Source organism: Pleurodeles waltl, chromosome 11 (assembly GCF_031143425.1).
Source record: "Pleurodeles waltl isolate 20211129_DDA chromosome 11, aPleWal1.hap1.20221129, whole genome shotgun sequence".
NCBI classification, from domain to species: domain Eukaryota; kingdom Metazoa; phylum Chordata; class Amphibia; order Caudata; family Salamandridae; genus Pleurodeles; species Pleurodeles waltl.
The window spans coordinates 881,356,928-881,379,237 of record NC_090450.1 but is presented as its reverse complement, the minus strand read 5'-3'; the positions used below and the strand labels follow the sequence as shown (position 1 = coordinate 881,379,237).

The window sequence follows — 22,310 nt, the reverse complement described above, 5'->3', positions numbered from 1 at the left end:
CTTTGAACAACAGTAAAAATGTGCATTCACCAGCCAGAAACCCATACAGAAAGATGTTAATACAGTTAAAGCTGAATATTATACCTTTTTTTGATTTGACCAAATGCTAGAACCTAAAGTACACTTCAGGATTTTTTGAGGTCTGAACCAGTGTTGTATATTTCCCTTCATACTAATTTTGAAACAAATGTGGATCTAAGCACATCTATTTCATTGACACAATTTGTAAAACAGACCAGCAGTAAGAATTTGTGGTAATACCATTTTGGTCTCAGCCAGGATCAAACATCTGCTATAGGCGAGCTCCCCACCACATTTGATATTGATAGATTTATGTTTAACATTGTTTGAACTTTTTGATCTATATAAATGAATGCAAAGCACCACATGTCCAGCAGATATTTAGCCCAGAGAAACCGCAAAAAAGCTAATATTTCAGCAGGTTGCTGCAAACTGCTGCTTTATTTGGGACGGGTAGTGGTGTTGATTCTTTCAAGAAAGCATGGATTATCCCATGGGTTAAGAAATTAAACCTTGACCACAGCAATTTTTCTTTATATAGCTCTCCCTTAACTCTTCCTAGTACTGTGGAACAGATTCGGTTTCAAAAACACATTGAAAAATATAACATCTTGGAGGGCGTGTAATTCATTTTTTTATTTTTATTTATTTATTATTTTAGATTTTAACCAGGAAGGTAAATCGAGGTTGTTCTAATAGCTGTATACAGCAAACATCGCTTTGATATTAAAAGGGAAGGCAGCCATCCTTATTCTTTTAGACCTCTTTGCAACCCTAACAGGCAGTTTTACTTGATCATTTAGAGACTTGTCTTGAGGTGGTGGAGTTTACAAAACATGTGTTTGTCATGCAGGGTAATGTTTGTTGTACAAATTACACATATTTAGACTTGAAAGTCGTTTCTTTTTTCTAACCGTGTACATATTTCTGCCTGGCAGGACGCTCATGAATTGTTTCATGTTTTGACATCGTCCTTAGAAGATGAAAGGGATCGTCGGCCACGGGTTACACATTTATTTGATGTCCAATCATTGGAGGTAAGCACCTTTAGCTGAGCCAATTATGGTATATTATGCAACTGGTAAGGCAAGTTCATGTAGCTGCGATCTCCTTCTGGTATTCTGCTGTGGTGGCATGTTTTTAAAAAAAAACACAATGGCTTTCGTACATATTTCTTCTTGCGAAACACTTCACTGTGGCATAACTCCTTTCTTCACAGACCAAACAATGAATGATCAGTCTCAAACGTTCTCAATGAAATAATTAATTGGCGTGTTTCAAAGCTTTCTTGTCAGCTGCTGCTTACCTCCCCTTTCTGCCAACGAAAGGCATGCACTTTTTTACATTGTTGGAATATACCTTATTTGTTGCGTAAATAAACCCCCCTCAGTTATGTGTGAGGGATCCTCTAGTTAATCAACACTCCAAAAGAAAACAACACTTTAAAATACTATGGAATGTAGGAATGGGTCAGATGAATGGCCAGGTAGGATTTGGTTTCATCGACTGCCTTTAACACAGGAAGCTTTATATTTAATTACTTGTAACCAGTTGAAATGTATGCTTAATACTAAGGGACTGGAATAAAGGCCGTGTTTCAATGAGTATTTTAAACCTTATTCCCCCAATGTTTTCTTAGATTCTGCAGCCTGTGAGTTAACCCAACCCAGCGATGTATACGACTGTAATGGGTTGGGAAGAAGCAAGTCCTGTCACTTTGAACTATGTGGGTGTTGGGACAGCCTAGTTCGTTGTTGTATAAGAGTTGCAGAATCTGTGTGTAGCCCTTGAGCAGGCTCATCTACCAACTACAAGTATTTGACTAGAAAAAAAAGATTGTTAGCAAATTGCAGCCATCCCCAGAAACACTGGTTTGCCCTGGTCCAAGTTTGGAATTGAATGTTAACTCTGCAAATGAACAGACAAAAAAGAAACCTTAAGTATTTTAAGGTCCACCTGTGTCTGTGACAGGAACTGTGCAACTCGTACTGGAATTAGCAGGCATGGAACAAGATCTGTTAAGGCACTTGAATTGTTGAAATATGTTAATCTGTAGATATAGGCATGCAATCCAAGAATACATTCAATCAGTTTTCTGTTGGTAATTAGTATTTAATGTTTGGATTTTAAATGGCTTTCTCTTTCTTCCCTTTTCCTTTAGCTAGCAACATTTCCTACATACCTTAGATCCCTTAGTGTTTTCTTATCTGATAGAGACTTCTAGCCACAGAATTCCTTACCAGTCCACAACCACTCCCTGCACTGCCACAGAATCCCTTTCCTTTAGTTTTCCCTCTTACCATCATGGGCATGCAGTAGGCAGCAGGATCTGACATCACCTGCCAGCCTAGCAGTCCATATCTGCGTTCAAGTGGGCACTTCAAATTATTAATTGCGGTTACTGCATCCCTTTTTTAGAAACCCTGCCACCATCCCCAAACTGGCTTTGAATGAAAGTTCGGGTGCAGGACCCTACCGTTTTGCTGTGACAGCAGATCTTCCCGGAGCAGCAGCCTGATCGGAGCCCTGCGTGCTCACTGGGACGTGAGGAGCCACAGAGCGGAGATATATAGCCGGGAGCAGGTCTGGGCATGGAGCTTCTGTGGTGGAGGTCGCGGTGCGGCGATGCCGGGGCCCCCGAGTTGAGCGCGCTGGGGTAGGCCCTGGCTGTGAAGACCGATGAGGGCCCTAAACTGAGGTGGGGCTGGCTGGCGGGGCCCAAAGTTTGGAGCGCTTCCAGGAGCGGCCGCTGTCAGTGAGTGTATTCGTTTTCGAGGGTCCCTGTTTGGTGCGGCATACCTTGGAGTAGTGAGGGGGTCTTGGGCCCTGGAGGTATGATGGGCCCCAGGCGGACCCCATTGGAGGTGGAAGAGTCCCTGTTGTTGGACTAGAGCTGAGGGGGTGAAACTAAGTGACTGGAGACAACTTGTGGTCGCTAGGAATTATTGGACTGGCAGGGGTTGCCTCCCACCCCCTGTGACTAATCTTGCTGATAAATATTGGCTGTCGCACCGTGTGGGGGGAGACTGAGTTCCTTTCATTGGAACCCCGCTTATGAGTAAAAGCAAGCGACCAGCCCGCTGCAGGGCAACACTATGGAGTTATACACCACCCCTGCCCCGTCTGTGCAAGGGAGACGCGCCTGACTGGGCGTGGGACTGATGCGGGGTTGGATGCCCATGTTGTGGAGCCCAGGAGAGCTGAACTGTTGGCTGCAATTCAGGGATCCAGGGAGGCCTTCGAGGGGAAGATCGAATCAGTGGCAATCGAGGTCAGTCTCCTCCGGTGCAAATCACAGAGGGCTCGATTTCCGAGCTCAGGGCAGAGGTTGACGTACTGCAGGAACAGATGGCAGAGGTTACATCTAGAGCCGGGACTCTCAAGGACAGGGTGGAGGACGTGGAGGGCAGGTCCTGCAGCAGTAATATCCGGCTTATTCAGTTCCTGGAGCGGGCTGAGGGGTCAGCCACGGAGGCCTTTGTGGAGCGTTGGATTGGAGAGGTACTGAAACCTGTTGGACTGTCCTCAATATTTGTGATTGAAAGGGCCCACCGCGCATTGATTGCTCCCCCTCAGCCCAGGGCACTCCAGAGGGCCATCATAGCCCACATACTCAACTATAAGGACAGAGATTGCATCCTTCGGGCCAGTCGCGAAATTGAGTCTGTTCACTTTGACAACCATAAGATTTCAATATATCTGGATTACACCAACAATGTCCAGGGGGTCTCAGAAGGGATTCTTAGAGGTCATGCTAAGCTACGCTTGCTGAACATAGGGCATATGCAGCTGTATCTTGCACGGCTAAAGGTCCTTCATGGCGACAAGTCCCATTTCTTTGACATGCCGAAAGATGTGTGGAAGTGGCTGGAGGTATGGGATAAGGTACCTCATGGGGGAGCGAGACCCTGGAGGAAGGAAGATGGAACTGCACAGGGGGGCCCGTAATTCGAACTGGAGTTCTTTGGGTCAGCCAGCCAGACAGTTGTAGTTGTGACCAAGCGGAGGGGTGAGTCGAACCAGGGTCGAAATTTAGGAAGATGGCACGATGGTGCTGACCCATCAAGATGTGACAATTGAATCAATGGAGACGGCTGATGCAGAGGAGGCGGAAGTTGTTGGCACTGGCCCTTGATTGTATAATTGCTAGACATACTGTGTACACCTTGTTTCTGATGTGTTCCCCACCCCCTTTTCTTTTTTTTTCTATCCTCTCTCCCTTTGCCTGCTCTGGTGGTGATATGGTTGCTTCGAATTGGAGTAATTGGTCACAGGTTGGGACGTTATATGCTCTGGGGGCGGGAATGCCTCTCTCCACTATAAGTGGTAGGCCATGTTTCAAAGGGTTGGGGTTAGGCTGTGGGTCCTGACAGCATGGTAATTTATTGATGAGCAGTGGTTGTTGTTTCAATTGTTATGCTGCCTGTCGGGGGGGTTGAGTGTTTTGACTTGTTCAATACTGATCCTAAGTTTAAGAAGAGGCTGTGTTCATACAGTGCATGCATGAATTCATACACATGAAATACCTGGAGGGGCATGGGAGGATAGTTGGTCAGGGAGGTGGTATGGTTTTTCAGGGCTCAGTGAAGATCACAGGTCTTTATGGCAGAACATATGAACATCTTAACCTGGAATGTCTGGGGCTTAAAGGGCTATTCTAAACGTTATAGGGTACATTCATTCCTCCACTGTAATAAGATACAATTAGCTTACCTGCAGGAAACCAACCTAGTGGGAGAGGAGGTTCAGCGGCTGGGAAAGAAGTGAAGTGGGCAACTGTACTCCGCACGTTCGATGGCATCTGTCGCTGTAGATACACATGTTGTGCATAGCCCGCCATCTGGTGTTGGGTCGGAGTGTTACAAGTTGTTTTTCTTCGAAGAAGTCTTTCGAGTCACGGGACCGAGGGACTCCTCCTCTTTGTCTCTATTGCACATGGGCGTCGACTCCATCTTCAATTGTTTTCTTTCCGCCATCGGGTTCGGACGTGTTCCTTTCGCTCCGGGTTTCGGAACAGAAAGTTAGCTCAAAATCGGAAAATTACGTCGGTATTGTTGCGTTCGGGATCGGGTTAGATAGAATCGACATCGAATCGTTAAGATCTACGTTGCCCTTCGGGGTAGTTTTCGATCCCCGTCGGGGCCTGGTCGGCCCGACCGCGTGTAACGTCGACGCTGATGGAACGGACCCCGTTCCGATTCTGTCCTAAATGCCACAACAAATACCCATATACGGACCAACATTCGGTCTGTAACCTGTGCCTGTCGCCCGAGCACAGGGAAGAAACTTGTGAGGCCTGTCGTGCGTTCCGGTCCCGAAAAACGCTCCGTGACCGTCGAGCCAGAAGACTGCAAATGGCGTCCACGCCGACAGGACACCGAGAGTTCGAGGAACAAGAAGAAGTAGAAGCCTTCTCGATCCCTGAATCGGACTCAGACGAATTCGACGACCATGAAACAGTGAGTAAGACGTCGAAGATAGCACACAAGAAAACTGACAAGGCCCAGGGGACGCCACTGCCTTCAGGCCATGGCTCAACCCATAAGCTCGGTGACCGACCATCGGCACCAAAGAAGGCCGAAATAGTGCCAAGATCGTCCGACTAGGGTCGAGACACAGGCACCCAGCCATCTCGGGACCGAGATAGTGCTGCCGACAAAGATCGGCGCCGAGATATCGGAGCCGAAGCTGCTCGACGCAGAGACAGCGGCACCGAGGAGGATCGACGCCAAAAGGGTTCGGCTCCGAAAAAGAGAAAAGTCGCCTCAGAGCCGAAAAAGAGCGCAGACATAGTTTCGGTGCCAAAAAGACCCGCAACCGAGCCACCTACCGGTTCCTATTCAGAGGAACAAACACTGTCCTCTCAAATGCGAAAGCATAGATTCGAGGAGGAAATACAGTCCACAGAGGTGGACCACACTCAAAGACGAATTTTTATACAGAGTGGAACAGGGAAAATAAGTACCCTTCCCCCTATTAGGAGGAAAAGGAGACTTGAATTCCAACAAGAACAAGCACCACAAACAAAACTGGTGAAAAAGGTAACTCCGCCACCCTCTCCTCCACCTGTAACTCACAGTTCACCGGCACAGACTCCGTCACATTCACCGGCTCACACCACCTTAAGCCAAGATGACCAGGACCAGGATGCTTGGGACTTATACGACGTCCCAGTGTCAGACAACAGTCCAGAGGCGTATCCTACAAAGCCTTCACCACTAGAAGACAGCACAGCGTATTCACAAGTGGTGGCTAGAGCAGCAGAGTTCCATAACGTGTCCTTACACTCTGAACCTGTTGAGGATGACTTCCTTTTCAACACCCTCTCCTCCACACATAGCACCTACCAAAGCCTGCCTATGCTCCTAGGAATGCTAAGGCACGCAAAGGACATATTCCAACAGCCTGTCAAGAGTAGGGCGATAACACCGAGGGTGGAAAAGAAATATAAAGCACCTCCCACAGACCCAGCTTTCATCACCTCGCAACTGCCACCAGATTCGGTTGTGGTAGGGGCAGCTCGCAAGAAAGCAAACTCTCACACATCTGGCGATGCACCACCCCCGGATAAGGAGAGCCGCAAGTTCGATGCAGCCGGTAAAAGGGTCGCAGTACAGGCAGCGAACCAGTGGCGCATCGCTAACTCTCAAGCGCTCCTAGCGCGATATGACAGAGCCCACTGGGACGAGATGCAATACCTCATTGAGCTTCTACCCAAAGATCTACAAAAGAGGCCGAAACAAGTGGTTGAGGAGGGACAAAACATCTCCAATAACCAGATTCGCTCCTCTATGGACGCAGCGGACACAGCGGCAAGAACAATTAACACGGCAGTAACCATACGACGGCACGCGTGGCTACGAACATCTGGCTTTAAACCAGAAATACAGCAGGCGGTGCTCAATATGCCATTCAATGAGCAACAATTGTTCGGACCTGAAGTGGACACGGCAATTGAGAAGCTAAAAAAGGACACTGACACTGCAAAAGCCATGAGCGCGCTCTACTCCCCGCAGAGCAGAGGCACTTTCAACACCTTCCGCAAGACAACCTTTAGAGGGGGGTTTCGGGGTCAAGCCACACAAGCCAGCACCTCACATTCAACACCGTCCACCTACCAGGGACAGTACCAAAGGGGAGGCTTCCGGGGCCAATACAGAGGAGGACAATTCCCTAGAAGCAGGGGAAAATTTCAAAGCCCCAAAACACCTACAACCAAACAGTGACTCACACGTCACTCATCCCCTCCACACAACACCAGTGGGGGGAAGAATAAGTCAGTATTACCAAGCGTGGGAAGAAATAACAACAGACACTTGGGTCTTAGCAATTATCCAACATGGTTATTGCATAGAATTTCTACAAATCCCTCCAAACATACCACCAAAAGCACAGAATATATCAAAACAACATTCAGACCTCCTAGAAATAGAAGTTCAAGCATTACTGCAAAAGAACGCAATAGAACTGGTACCAGATACACAAACAAATACAGGAGTTTACTCACTGTACTTTCTAGTACCAAAGAAAGACAAAACACTGAGACCAATCCTAGACTTCAGAACACTAAACACCTACATCAAATCAGAACACTTTCACATGGTCACGCTACAGGAAGTGTTACCATTGCTAAAGCAACAAGATTACATGACAACCTTAGATCTCAAAGATGCGTATTTCCACATACCGATACATCCGTCGCACAGGAAATACCTAAGGTTCGTATTCAAAGGAAAACATTACCAATTCAAAATATTGCCGTTCGGTTTAACAACCGCACCAAGAGTCTTCACAAAATGCCTAGCAGTAGTGGCTGCACACATCAGAAGGCAGCAAATACACGTATTCCCGTATCTAGACGACTGGCTAATCAAGACCGACTCACTGACAAGGTGCTCACACCACACAGATCAGGTCATACAAACCCTCTACAAACTTGGTTTCAGCATCAACTATGCGAAATCACACATTCTGCTGTGCAAAGTACAACAATACCTAGGAGCGACAATAGACACAACGAGGGGAATAGCCACTCCAAGTCCACAAAGGGTTCAAAATTTCCAAAAAATTATACAACGCATGTATCCAACACAAAAAATACAAGCGAAAATGATATTGCAACTCCTAGGCATGATGTCCTCATGCATAGCCATTGTCCCGAACGCAAGACTGCACATGAGGCCCTTACAACAGTGCCTAGCATCACAATGGTCACAAGCACAGGGTCACCTTCTAGATCTGGTGTTAATAGACCGCCTAACATACCTCTTGCTTCTATGGTGGAACAATGTAAATTTAAACAAAGGGCGGACTTTCCAAGACCCAGTGCCACACTACGTGATAACAACAGATGCTTCCATGACAGGGTGGGGAGCACACCTCAATCAACACAGCATACAAGGACAATGGGACGTACATCAAAAAAAGCTGCATATAAATCATCTCGAACTACTAGCAGTTTTCCAAGCATTAAAAGCATTTCATAACTCACAAATACATTCTTGTCAAAACGGACAACATGACCACAATGTATTATCTAAACAAACAGGGGGGGACACACTCGACACAGCTGTGCCTTCTAGCACAAAAAATATGGCAATGGGCGATTCTCAACCACATTCGCCTAATAGCACAATTTATTCCAGGAATCCAGAATCAACTTGCAGACAATCTCTCTCGAGATCACCAGCAAGTCCACGAATGGGAAATTCACCCCCAAATTCTAAACACTTACTTCAAACTCTGGGGAACACCTCAAATAGACTTATTTGCAACAAAAGAGAACGCAAAATGCCAAAACTTCGCATCCAGATACCCACACAGGCAGTCTCAAGGCAATGCCCTATGGATGAACTGGTCAGGGATATTGGCTAACGCTTTTCCCCCTCTCCCTCTCCTTCCATATCTAGTAAACAAATTGAGTAAAAACAAACTCAAACTCGTACTGATAGCACCAACATGGGCAAGGCAACCCTGGTACACAACACTGCTAGACCTATCAGTAGTACCCCACGTCAAATTGCCCAACAAGCCAGATCTGTTAACACAGCACAAACAACAGATCAGACATCCAAATCCAGCATCGCTGAATCTAGCAATCTGGCTCCTGAAATCCTAGAATTCGGACACTTAGATCTTACGCCAGAATGTATGGAAGTCATAAAACAAGCTAGAAGACCATCCACTAGACACTGCTATGCAAACAAATGGAAAAGGTTTGTTTGCTACTGCCATCATAATCAAATTCAACCATTGCACGCATCTCCAAAGGAGGTAGTGGGTTACTTATTACACTTACAAAAATCAAACCTGGCTTTCTCATCCATTAAGATACACCTTGCAGCCATATCTGCATACCTGCAGATTACCTATTCAAATTCACTATTTAGGATACCTGTCATTAAAGCATTTATGGAGGGCCTAAAAATAATTATTCCACCAAGGACACCACCCGTTCCTTCATGGAACCTCAACGTTGTCTTAACAAGACTCATGAACCCATGCATTCTTGCGAAATACAATTCCTAACCTGGAAAGTTGCATTTCTCATCGCCATCACATCTCTAAAAAATGTAAGTGAAATTCAGGCGTTTACAATACAAGAACCTTTTATCCAACTACACAAAAATAAAGTAGTCCTAAGGACCAATCCTAAATTTTTGCCAAAGGTTATTTCACCGTTCCACCTAAATCAAACGGTAGAGCTACCAGTGTTCTTCCTGCAACCAGATTCCGTAGCTGAGAGGGCACTACATACATTAGATGTCAAAAGAGCACTAATGTACTACATTGACAGAACTAAAAGCATCAGAAAAACTAAACAACTGTTTATTGCGTTCCAAAAACCTCACGCAGGAAACCCAATATCAAAACAGGGTATAGCCAGATGGATAGTTAAGTGCATCCAAATCTGCTACCTTAAAGCAAAAAGACAGCTGCCCATTACACCAAGGGCGCACTCAACCAGAAAGAAAGGCGCTACAATGGCCTTCCTAGGGAATATTCCAATGCACGAAATATGTAAGGCAGCCACATGGTCTACGCCTCACACATTTACGAAACACTACTGTGTAGACGTGCTATCCGCACAACAAGCCACAGTAGGTCAAGCCGTACTAAGAACCTTATTTCAGACTACTTCCACTCCTACAGGCTGAGCCACCGCTTTTGGGGAGATAACTGATTACTAGTCTATGCACAACATGTGTATCTACAGCGACAGATGCCATCGAACTGAAAATGTCACTTACCCAGTGTACATCTGTTCGTGGCATCAGTCGCTGAAGATTCACATGTGCCCACCCACCTCCCCGGGAGCCTGTAGCCGTTTGGAAGTTAGCTTCAACTTTGTACATTTGTAAATATATTATTTAAACCTTAATTAGGTACATACTTATTCACTCCATTGCATGGGCACTATTACTAACAAACAACTCCTACCTCACCCTCTGCGGGGAAAACAATCGAAGATGGAGTCGACGCCCATGCGCAATAGAGACAAAGAGGAGGAGTCCCTCGGTCCCGTGACTCGAAAGACTTCTTCAAAGAAAAACAACTTGTAACACTCCGACCCAACACCAGATGGCGGGCTATGCACAACATGTGAATCTTCAGCGACTGATGCCACGAACAGATGTACACTGGGTAAGTGACATTTTTATTACTCCTCTTATGCGAGAGGGGTTGCTATCTGAATAGCACCTGGGGTACCCTTCAGACAAGCTTATAGCGAGGCAGATGTAGAGAGACGCTATCTAGTGGTCCAGGGGATGCTAGATGTTAGAGAGATTATACTGCTTTTATACTGCTTAACACTTATGCACCCAATATAGTTGATAAATTATTCTTTATGCATATACACGAGTTATTGGAGGGCTGCATAGGGACACCGATGATATGGGCAAAAAACTACAATTGTATCCTGGATGGCCGAATGAATCAGCACCCACCCTGACTGGGCACTAAACCACTGATGTCGGCCTCGCCTACAGCACTTATGCATGATTTGGTGTTCAGGGATAGCTGGCAGGATGTATATCCGGAGGGTTATGAATTTACATGTCATTCACTGTTTCATAACACCTATTGGTAAGACCCTTTAAGAACCTTATAACTATAGGGGACTTAAATAAAGAGGGTTGATCGGGAAGGCACAGAAATGCAGACAGATAGCCCTTAACAGTCGCAACTGCACAACCCCTCTGCGTCAAGGACAAAGCAAACAATAAAATGTCCGACAAATGGGCCCGTAAAGGATCAGTTTGCTTCTCTCCACACCAAGCAACAAATTTTGCCCATCTGCCAGCTTAGATAGATTTGGTGGATTGTCGCCTGGCCGATAAAATAATGTCCACCACTTCTGGCGGGAGAGAAAAGGAACTCAGATTGCCCTGTTCAATCTCCAGGCATGAAGGTGCAGGCTCTGGAGGTGGGGGTGTAGAACCTGCTCCTGCGACTGCGAGAGGAGGTCTACCTGTGAGGGAGACGGAGCAGAGGGCACAGTGAGAGTTGGAGAAGGTCTGTGTACCACACCCTTCTTGGCCAATCCAGAGCTATTAAGATGACTTGGGCCTGGTCTTGGCGAATCTTCCTCAGAACCCGGGGAATCAAGGGTATGGGGGGAAACGCGTAAAGCAACTGGCCGAACCAGGACATCTGAAACGCGTCCCCCAACGCTCCTTGCACGGGATACTGGAGGCTGCAGAATGACGGACAGTGCGCGTTCTCCCGAGTGGCAAAGAGGTCTACCTGAGGGAATCCCCCCCCATCCAGAAGATGTGAAGGACCAGGTCTGGATGGAGACGCCACTCGTGATTGACCAAGAAGTGCCGACTGATACTGTCCTCACGTACGTTCAGAACTCCGGCCAGATGGTTTGCTACTACGCAAATCTGAGGGTCCTGTGCCCAGGACCAGAGCTGCAGAGCCTCTCTGCATAGAAGGTACGACCCTACTCCTCCCTGCTTGTTGATGTACCACATCGCGGTAGTGTTGTCTGTCAGGACCTGAACCGACTGACTGCAAAGGGAAGGGAGGAAGGTCTTGAGAGCCAAACGTATCGCCCGCAATTCTAACAGATTGATATGAAACATCTGTTCCACTGGAGACCAATGACCTTTGACCTCCAGGTCCCCCAGATGAGCTCCCCACCCTAGAGTGGAAGCATCCGTTATAACCGTGGCCACTGGTGGTGGTAGCGAAAACGCCTTTCCTTGGGAAAGGTTGCTGTTCGCAGCCCACATCGTAGATCCGCTGCAGTGTCTCTGGAGATTTTTATCGACTCCTCGACATCCCCTCTGTGCTGAAACCACTGCCTGCGGAGGCACCACTGAAGGGCCCTCGGGCCAGCGTGCATGAGTGACCAACATAATGCATGAAGCGAACAGACCGAGCAGACGAAGGACCTTGAGGACTGGAACAACCGCTCCACTTTGAAACATTGGAATCAACACCTGAATGTCCTGAATCCACTGAGGCGGAGGATAGGCCCAATTCAATGTTGTGTCCAGTACTGCCCCTATGAACAGGAGGCGTTGAGAGGACTCCAGGTGAGATTTGGGCACGTTTACGGAAAACCCCAGATCGAACAACAACTGGGTTGTCATCTGCAGGTGATGCAGCACGAGCTCCGGAGACTTGGCTTTGATCAACCAATCGTCCAGGTAAGGGAATACTCATATTCCCTTCCTCCTGAGATTTGCTGCAACCACCGCCATCACCTTCATGAAGACTCAAGGTGCTGAAGTAAGACCAAAAGGAAGGACCGCAAACTGTTAGTGTTGCGACTCTACCACAAACCGGAGCTACTTCCTGTGCGACTTCAGAATAGAGATATGAAAGTAAGCATCCTGTAAGTCGACAGACACCATCCAATCTTCTTTGTTCAACGCCAGAAGCACCTGCGCTAGGGTCAGCATTTTGAATTTCTCCTGTTTGAGGAACCAATTCAAAACCTTCCGATCCAGGACCGGCTTCAAATGAAGATCTTCTTGGGGATCAGGAAATATCTTGAATAACAACCCTGACCCCTTTCCTGCTCTGGAACCAACTCTACTGCACCTTTCGATAAAAGGACTAGAACTTCCTGCTGCAACAACAGGAGGCGGTCTTTTGTGCAAAAGGATGGACAGGGAGGGATTGGAGGGGGAAACTCCCAAAAAGGAAAGGCATAACCTTTCCCCACAATATTGAGGACCCAGGAGTCCAATGTGATCAACTCCCACATGCAGAGAAACTGAAACAAATGGAAGGAGGACTAAGGCTGGTTTCCCTGTTGCACCACCTCTCCCCCCCTCCTTGGAGGAAGAGGCAGGGTGCTGCTGGGTGGCCCCTGTCGTTCTAACCCTACCCCGCCCTCTATAGGACCTATAGGGAAGGCTAGACGGTTGTTGGCCTGCCGGTTGGGGTCTCCCCCGAAAGGAAGTTCCACGTCCAAACCACCTGAACAGGGAGGTCGTAAAAGCCTGCAGGCCTAGGGACTTGGCGGTAGCCCTGCTCTCCTTAAAGTGCTCTAAGGCAGAGTCAGCTTTGTAACCAAACAACTTGTCCCCATCAAATGGCAAGTCCAACAAGGTTCTGTAAATCTGTTGAAAATCCAGAAGACCTCAACCATGAATGTCTCCTGGTGACAATGGATGTGCCCATTGCCTTGGCCACTGAGTCTGACGTATCCAGCCCCGACTGAATAACCTGAATCGCTGCCGCTTGTGCATTAGATAGGAGACCCCGCGTATCCTGAGGCAAATCAGGTAGCACAGCCTTGGCCGCGTCCATCAGGGCATGAATATATCTGCCCAAAACACAAGTGGCATTTGCAGACTTAAGTGCCATACTGCACAAAGAAAAAATCTTCTTGGCAGACTGCTCCATCCTTTTCGACTCCCTGTCAGATGGAGCCCCAGGGAAGGAACTAGGAGCCGAACGCGAGGAGCACGAGGCCTGAACCACCAGACTCTCTGAAGTCGGATGCCCAGAGAGGAATCCTGGGTCCCCAGGAGCCACTCTATATCTTCTCGCCACTGAGCTGCTTACAGCAGTCGAAGACACGGGTTTCCTCCAGACTTCCAGGATTGGTTCTGTAAGAGCCTTGTTGAACGGAAGGAGTGGTTCCGCAGCAGCCGAAGCTGGATGCAAGACTTCCGTCAGAATGTTAGTCTTTACCTTAGCTGCCGGTAGCGGAAGGCCCAGAAAGTCAGTCGCCTTCCTTATCACAGTATGGAACGAGGCATCCTCCTCAGTAAATTCCCCAGGAGAGGCTAGATCCCACTCAGGGGAAGTATTGAGACCACTCGCGGAGTCCAAACCCTGAAAGTTCCTCCAGGAGCTGCATTCTATACTCTTGCTCCTCCAAAAGCCTCAGAGCCCTTCTTCATGAGTGCAGCCTGGCCTTTATCCTCGGCGTCGACATAGAATTGGCCGACGTCGACGACCTCGGCTAATGCTGCCCAGGAGACACACCCCGGTCTCCGGATTCGTCCGATGCCGGATCAATCGGCGCCATGGATAAACGGGCTCTCTTCCCCGACGTCGACTGGATTCGTGGCGAAGTCATCGGCGCCACCGGACCAACAGAAGCCACCGGCGTCGAAGGTCTCCTTGGCGACAACAACAGCACCGGCGCCGGTCCAGCACCCTCTGCTGGACAGAAGGGCATGAACGGCGTCGGCTTGTATGAAGGCTGACCGCCCAATCCAAAAGCCAAGGAACCTGAGGGACCAGCCGCTGCACCGCCAGGGGCCATGGAGCTAAAGATATTAAACAAAGCATTTAAGAATGCCGCCGGATTTGCTCCTGGAGCCGGGAGTGCTGGATACTCCGTTGGTGCTGGATCAGGCACCTCTGACTGCACTGCAGGCGAGAAGCAAGGACTCTGGTGAGGCTCGACCACCTCGAAGACCGACGGTGCTGGAGAAGCCTGAGGGCTCTCAGGCTGAGGAGCCACCGTCGGACTGCCATCCAACGTCAGACAACGCCTAATAGATGGTGACCTCGACCGCGGTCGGTCTCTCTCCGAACGGCACCGGGAATCATTTAGACGCCAGGAATCATGTTGACGCCGTCTCTTATGTGACCTCGAGGACTTCCCTGAAGATGACCTCCAATGCCTATGCTTCTCTTTCTTTTTAGCCTTGGCCAAAAACAGCTTGGCCTCTTGCTCCTTGAGCTCCTTCGTGTTAATTTTTTGTCACGAACCACACTCCTCCACGTCGTGCTCGGAACTCAAACCGCCACAGGCATTCATTATGCGGGTCCGTCACCGACATACGACCCCTGCACTCTCTACAAGGCTTGAATCCTGATTTACGAGGTGGAGACATTTTAACAAAGTAACACCTTCGAGAAACAGTAGCTCGCCAAGAGAAAAACCGTTATGCTTCAAAGGCACGGAAAAAAGAGAACTGATGTCAGCACGCCGGCAAGGTCCTCTTATTGCCACAATGACGTTAGACGGAGTCGCGTGGGAGTCGGGCAATAGTGACGTCCTCGTCGACGTGCAGAGCTGGGAAGTAAATTTTCGTCGAATCCTGGCCCATTGGGAGAATTCATTAGGTGAGGAATCCACAGGTAGCTAGTGTATCCACCAGAAAAGGTGTTACCGAAGACAAGTAACTTGTTCGTTTGGATCGTATATTAGTGAGTGGCATTGAGCTGCAGTCCTTGGTGGAGATGACACATTTGGGTCTGTTCCTGTCTGATCATGCACCGGTGTTACTGGTGTTGCAGTGGGGTCTGCCTATGCGGAGTGTACGCAGCTGGTGCATGCCCTCGGATCTTTTACCGGATCCGGCATGCCGTGAGGCTCTTGCGGGTGCGATAGTGGACTATCTGAAGATTAATTGGAACTCTGCTACCACTAAAGCATTAGGCTGGGAGGCACTTAAGGCTCTCAAGCATGTGGCCTGTATGGGTGTGACATGTGGAATGCGGCGCCAGCTGAAGACAACCTTGGGGGCGCAGGAACGCCGACTGGCTGTTCTGCAGGGCCCTGGGGAGACATTGCAGCAGGTGCAATAGGAGCTGCTACAGGTGCAGCGGGAAGTGCAGTTGGCATGGGACTCACTGGACAGGTGCACGCTCAGGGTGTATCGTCAACGACTTCATAGAGAGGGGGACAAATCGGGGAAACCCCTGCCATGGATATTGAGACAAGGGCAGGAACTACCCCATATTCTGCAAGTCTGCACACTGACTGGGGACCTTGTAACGAATCGTCAGGATGTGTTGGAGGTATTCGTGGAACATCATCGTGGAGTGTACAGTGCTGGGGTAGTAGGTCCGCCTGAGCGGATTGAGGGTTAGCTGAATGGAGTGGGGCTGCCCATACTGGCCCCTGAGCTTGTGCAGGACTTGGAGAGTGAGTTAGACGTGAAGGAGTTGGGAGTAGCTATTCAGGCCCTCAGCAGATCCAGAGCCCCGGGCGGGGATGGCTTTCCTGCAGAGTTTTATCAAGCTTATTCTGCCACTGTGAAAGGAAAGTTGTTAGAGGTTTTTCATGAGGCTCGGTACAGTGGGATACTGCTGCGTACGATGAGGGAAGGTATTATCTGTCTATTTCCCAAGCCTGGATGGGATACGGCTGACCCATCATCATACAGTCCTCTCACGATGCTTAATACTGATGTTAAAATATTATGCAAAGTATTGCCAACACGGCTGTTGACAGTGGTCCACACACTGGTACTTGAAGATCAATGTGGCTTTATGCCGGCACGCAGTACCACTCTTAACATTTGTAGACTCACTCATGTATTGCACGAAACAATGGACTGTGCTTCTGAATTGGCATTAGTATCACTCGACTTGGAAAAAGCATTTGATACAGTGGAGAGGCCGTACCTTATGACTGTGCTGCGGGGAATGGGATTTGGTCCTGCCTTTTGTGGTTGGTTGCGCCTCCTATATAGCAGCCCTTCGGTTTGGGTTTGAATCGGGAGAGACTTATTGGGGGAGTGGGAGGTGGGGAGAGGTACAAGACAGGGCTGTCCCCTCGCCACTACTATTCGCTCTTGCCATTGAACCATTGGTGATTCTGCTGTGTGGGGAGATGGAGCCATGGGGGATCAGTATTGGTGACTCTACCCATTTTTTCTCTTTATACGCGGATGATGCATTGGTATATGTCCATACACCTGCCCGGGTGGTACCAATCTTAATGGGGCTCCTTGAGACCTTTGGCACGGTCTCGGGCCTCGGAGTTAATGTTGGGAAGTCACTCCTGTTTCCGATGGGCAGCTTAGTGGGGGTGCCTGCTGATTGATTGCCTGAGCTTGGCCTCCGCTGGGAATTAGAAGGCTTTAGAAATTTGGGTATATGGGTGGCCCATATGGAGGAAACGTTTAGATGCCTCAATGAGGATACATTTGACTAATCTGGAAGGGCCCGTAACATATTGGAGTCAACTGCCCCTGTCTGGGGTGGGTAGGACGGCTGTGGCAAAGATGCTTTTTCTCCCATGTTGCCTTTATCTGATTCAGAATGCCATGTTCCTGATCCGATCCTCCTTTTTCCGGAAGTTAGTTTGCTTATCTGCCTGGTCTGGTCCGGACGTCATAGTAGGGTGGCATTGTCTGGTTCTTAAATGGGATATGGAAGATGGTGGTCTTGCCCTGCCTGATGTGCAACACTACTATTATGCTGCCAAAATGCAACATGCTGCGCGATGGCTGGCAGTATCAGAGAACTGGGAGAAGAGGTTGTTCCTAGGCATGTTGGGTGGTGATACCTTGGTGCAATTATTGATGAGGGAAGGAAGATAGACTGAGGAAATTCCCTATGTAGTAAGGCAGACCACGGCAATCTGGGAGGCATTCGTAAGTAAAGTGTTGGGTAGGGCACCATTCAATAGGGAGCTGCGCATTTGGAATCTTGCCCCATTCAGGGCTTTTGACGCTGACATGTCTATGGATCGTTGGAGGGCCGAGGGTGCCAGACTGGTGGGGATCTATACCCCAGGGATGTGTTCATTGAGTTCCCAGAGGCTCAGGAAACTTTTGAGTTGGGGTCGGGCCAGTTGCTGCAGTATGCCAAGCTAGAAAGTGTGGCGCAGGAGGTTGGGTTGGGTTCCCTGTTGCCCCACAGCCATCCCAAGTGTTGGGTGGTGAGGGGGGGAACACCTCATCTCATTATTCTATAAAGATCTTAGAGGTGATCAGGTGTTATCCCAGTGTGTGGCACATGCTGCGTGGATGAGGGAGTTGGAAGAGCCAGTAACAGACGCTGATTGGGCGCAAGCGTGTATGCTAATGAAGAAAGTGTCCTGCAATCACAGATTTAAATTGCTTCATTTTAACTTCCTGCATCGTACATATATGTGATCCCAGGGTGTCTTAATAGAATAACTCCTGATAGGGAGGCGAGGTGCACGAGATGTGGGGAGCTAAGCACTAGTTTTTTGCATCTAGCCTGGACATGCAGGGGGGTTCGGGGATACAGGAAAATGGTATTTCCCAAGATAACAGAGGGGACTAGCATAGCAATACCCTTGACCCTGATGGCCTATCATCTGGGAATGGTGCCAAGAACCATAGTATGACAGATTCATCATAAAATGGCCCAACTGGCGTTGATGCTGGCCAAGACACGAGTGGCCATATGCTGGATGAGTGCTCGGGGTCCCCGGTTGACCACGTGGCAGAGGGATCTCCTTGAATGGGGAGTAGCGGAGGAGGTGCATATTCCTAATACCCGCAGAGACAGGGGAGCTTCGGAGGCCATTGCGCTGTGGGGATCCCTACTTCACAACTTTACAGAGGAGGATGAGCATGATTCTATGGACTGCTCTAGTGAATGGGAGTGATGTTTGGACACTGTTGTAGCATTTTTTAAGCCATGATGTTTGATGACTAATAGTGTTACCGGATGGTCCCAATGCATGTGGTCGATGGGTCACCTGGGCATCAATGTGCTGTGAAAAGCAGGGGGCCCAGCTCCGGTGGAAATGTGACCTTGATTGTATGTATTGCCCTCGCTCATGCTCAGGCCGATGAGATTGTCATGACTGACAACAGATGTGATAAAATACCACTAAAGAAAGTTTTTTTAAAAGAATTCTCAATCAGATGAACAAGTTACTTACCTTCGGCAATGCCATATCATACTTTGTCTAGCTGAAGATTCCTTACTGACCCACCCATACTCCCCGCTCTGCAAGTGGATTTTTCAGTGTAGGGTTACTCTTGTAGGTCCCTAGCGTCTGCACACTGGTCCATTAGTATTCGCTCATGGCTCTGTGCTTTTGGTGCAGAAATGTCATGAAAAGAAACCCATGTCAGCGCACTGGTGTGGCTCTTATATCAGCACCGTACACGTCACTTCGCTTGCGACTGCTGCGAAACCAAGCGACACCATCTGCCGGCATGCAGAGGTACTGCGTGAACATTTCTGTATCCAGTCTGCCGCATGGGGAATATTCTAAGTTAAGGCATCTCCAGCAAGAAGTCTGTATCAGATGAACAAGATACTTACCGTTGGTAATGCCTTATCATTCTCTGTCCAGTTGCAAATTCCTTAAAATCCTCCCCATTCTGCAAATGGATTTCTCCGTGTATGGTTACCCTTGCAGGTCCCCAGTGTGTGCACAATGGCCCATTAGCATTTGATCATAGCTCTGTGCTTTGGATGTGGAAATGTCACAAAAAGCAGCTCATGTCAGTGCACTGGTGTGTCACCTATATAGGCACTACACACGTCGCTTCCAGCACAGACGATATGAAGCTGAACTACACCATCTGCTGCCGTGCAGAGGTAGTGCTCGAAAATTTCTGTATCCAGTCCTGGCGCCTGGGGAATGTTCTAAGATACGGAATCTGCAGCTAGAAATAGTCTCTACAACAAAAGGAGTTACCTACGGTCTGTAACATTTTTTTTTAGTGCTGTAGATCGTATACAAAAAGATTCCTTGACAACGCATCTCAGAAAATTGACTGCCTCACTTCTCACTTTAAGAGAAACATTTGCAGGAGGTCAGAAATACGCATCTCTTCTCCTGTGCAGTTTTGTATATGGTAGTGTTAGGGCCCTATAAAACACCCATATTTGTATTTGTTATATATTTTTTTAGAGCACTTCATGTCACCTTGTGGTCTCTTCAGATCGCTAGCCTGCCAGCCAAGTACAGAGCACGGGGAGTGGGGAGCAATATGCTTTTTATTGGTGAGGCTCGGTCTCTCGCGTCTGCGGTGGTGGGTGATAATGAAGTTGGAACTAGTGGAGCTCAGCCTCTTCAGTGCTAAGAAAGCCATATTGTATCTCACTTATTCCTAAACCTCAAACCCCTATATTACCCGATTTTACAGAGGTCTGCTGGTTAGGATTAAGAACACCCCCGAAAGAGGACGACATTCTTCTGTGGATGCTTTGAGTTCAAGGCGCTGTTTTTGACATCAGCTCGTTGCTTTAGAATCCAACTGGAGACTCTGGGGCGTAGCTCTATTGCAGTGGAAGTGAGAAGCTTTCGTGAAGCTTCTGTTGGACATTTTCTTTACATTTGCCAGCCCTATACAACCTAAATTCGTTTTGCTGTAGTTACTGTGCATAGCCAAAGGAAGTCAGCCATGTGAACCAAAGGCGCAAGAGTGACCTTAAGTCTGCTTGCTTAGACCTCTTGCTTTTGCTGGCCTTTACTGGGCCCATACAAGTGAGCACTGTTGGTGAATGAGTAAGTGAAGGTTGACTTGACTGTGTCGTGGGTTTAAGCGGGGCTTTTAACTGGAGGATCGCATGACCCTAATGCTTAAAGATATGTGTGGAAGATTGCATGCATGGGTGAGAGTGTGAAATATTTTTGGTGGACGTTTGAGAGAGAAACTAAAGCATAATGATGCCAAAATGTAGAAGGAAGCAGCCAAAACATTTTCCCTTGCTCCCTTCACTTCCATCACGTATTAGTGTCCCAAATCACCATTTAGAATTGTGCTCTTTTTTCTGGCTGAATAAATAACTATATCGATTCTACCAATAGAAAAATATAAATGATAATGAAAAAAATTATAAATCACATAATAAAGGGCACACTGGAAAGAATATAGGTTGCGTTTTTATATTTATTCCGGCAATATTTTCTCTGATGTACATTTCGTGCTTTTGTCCTCAAATCTTGTCTTAGAAAAATGACACTTCCAAAACGACCTGTTAAAGTGTATGATGGCACCTCGTGGATGTGAATAGTCATTGCTACAGCAGTGAAACAGGTACATTAAGCAAATGACTCCCACATGGTAAAAGAGTAATTCGGATCAAGTACAAAGGGACTTTAAAGGGATAGGAACCACGAGGAGTGTATAGAAGCAATTTACATAAATCCCTCCATCACAGTAATAAGACGGTTCTTGTAGCAGCACCAGATCATTACAAATCTGAGACCTGACTTAAAAGTATTCCTTGCCTTCTGCAATCTACAATTTCTACCGTGTTGTCCTGGTATAAAAAAAATTGAAGATGGCAATGCGAATTTGAACCGTCATAAAGCAGTTCTTAGTATAAAATGTAGAGCAGAACTTTTTCATGTCAGTAGAAAATATCTGTAATTACAACTTGATAAATAGGTTTGTTTTCTGAGGAGAAGCTAGTAAAAGAATATCATGAACAAATTGTTTTATATCTGAATATATTTATAAAATTTTGCTTTACATCCTGCTTAGACAAAATAACACTGGTAATGCTGTGCAGTGCCCCACTGTCACCTCTGCTTAACAACTACGCCTATACAAGCATTCAAATGATCAATGTAGTGTGCTGCACTTTCACCGTAGCTTATGTCGAAAAAAATGGATGGCATACATAAATTCATTCATCCACAACAGTTGTGATATATTGAATGAATGCTGCTTTCTGTCCATGCATTCACTTAAATCATACATCTTAAAGTGCTTCCTAAATAGGATTTCCCTTTTATGCATCACCTCTAGGTAATTCCCATGCCAACACCCTTCAGCGCTGATGATGAAAATGTACACTTGGGCACATTCACATTAGAATTTTTTTGTTCTAAGATATTTATTTTAATTTTCTAAAAACATCCTGCATTGCAGTCATTGCCTAGCTGCACTGCCACCCCATTAAAATCCTCATTCATCGTGTCTTTGAGTGCTCCCTACACCTCACCATTAGTAGTATTGGAACAGGAGTGGCCCAGTGACGAACCAGCAGCTATGGTTGTGAGTTCCAAACTGAGACTCTGAAATGGAATGAGGCCTGCCTGTGGCATCATTGAATGCGGCCCGTGATTGAGTGAACTCCGATGACTGGGGAGGAGCTGTGTACTGGTTCTGGCGGAGGTGGCTGGGAGGAAC

At 47.6% G+C, this 22,310-nt stretch overlaps 1 protein-coding gene across 4 annotated transcripts in view; it reads left to right on the top strand.

Moving 5' to 3' along the window:
* USP30 (ubiquitin specific peptidase 30) overlaps window positions 1–22,310 on the top strand; it is a 461,500-nt gene that overhangs the window by 98,879 nt on the left and 340,311 nt on the right. For all 4 annotated transcript variants that reach the window (XM_069214769.1, XM_069214766.1, XM_069214765.1 and 1 more), the window contains one exon: window positions 960–1,058. In XM_069214769.1, the coding sequence (XP_069070870.1) occupies window positions 960–1,058 (99 nt within the window). The remainder of the gene's footprint in view (window positions 1–959; window positions 1,059–22,310) is intronic.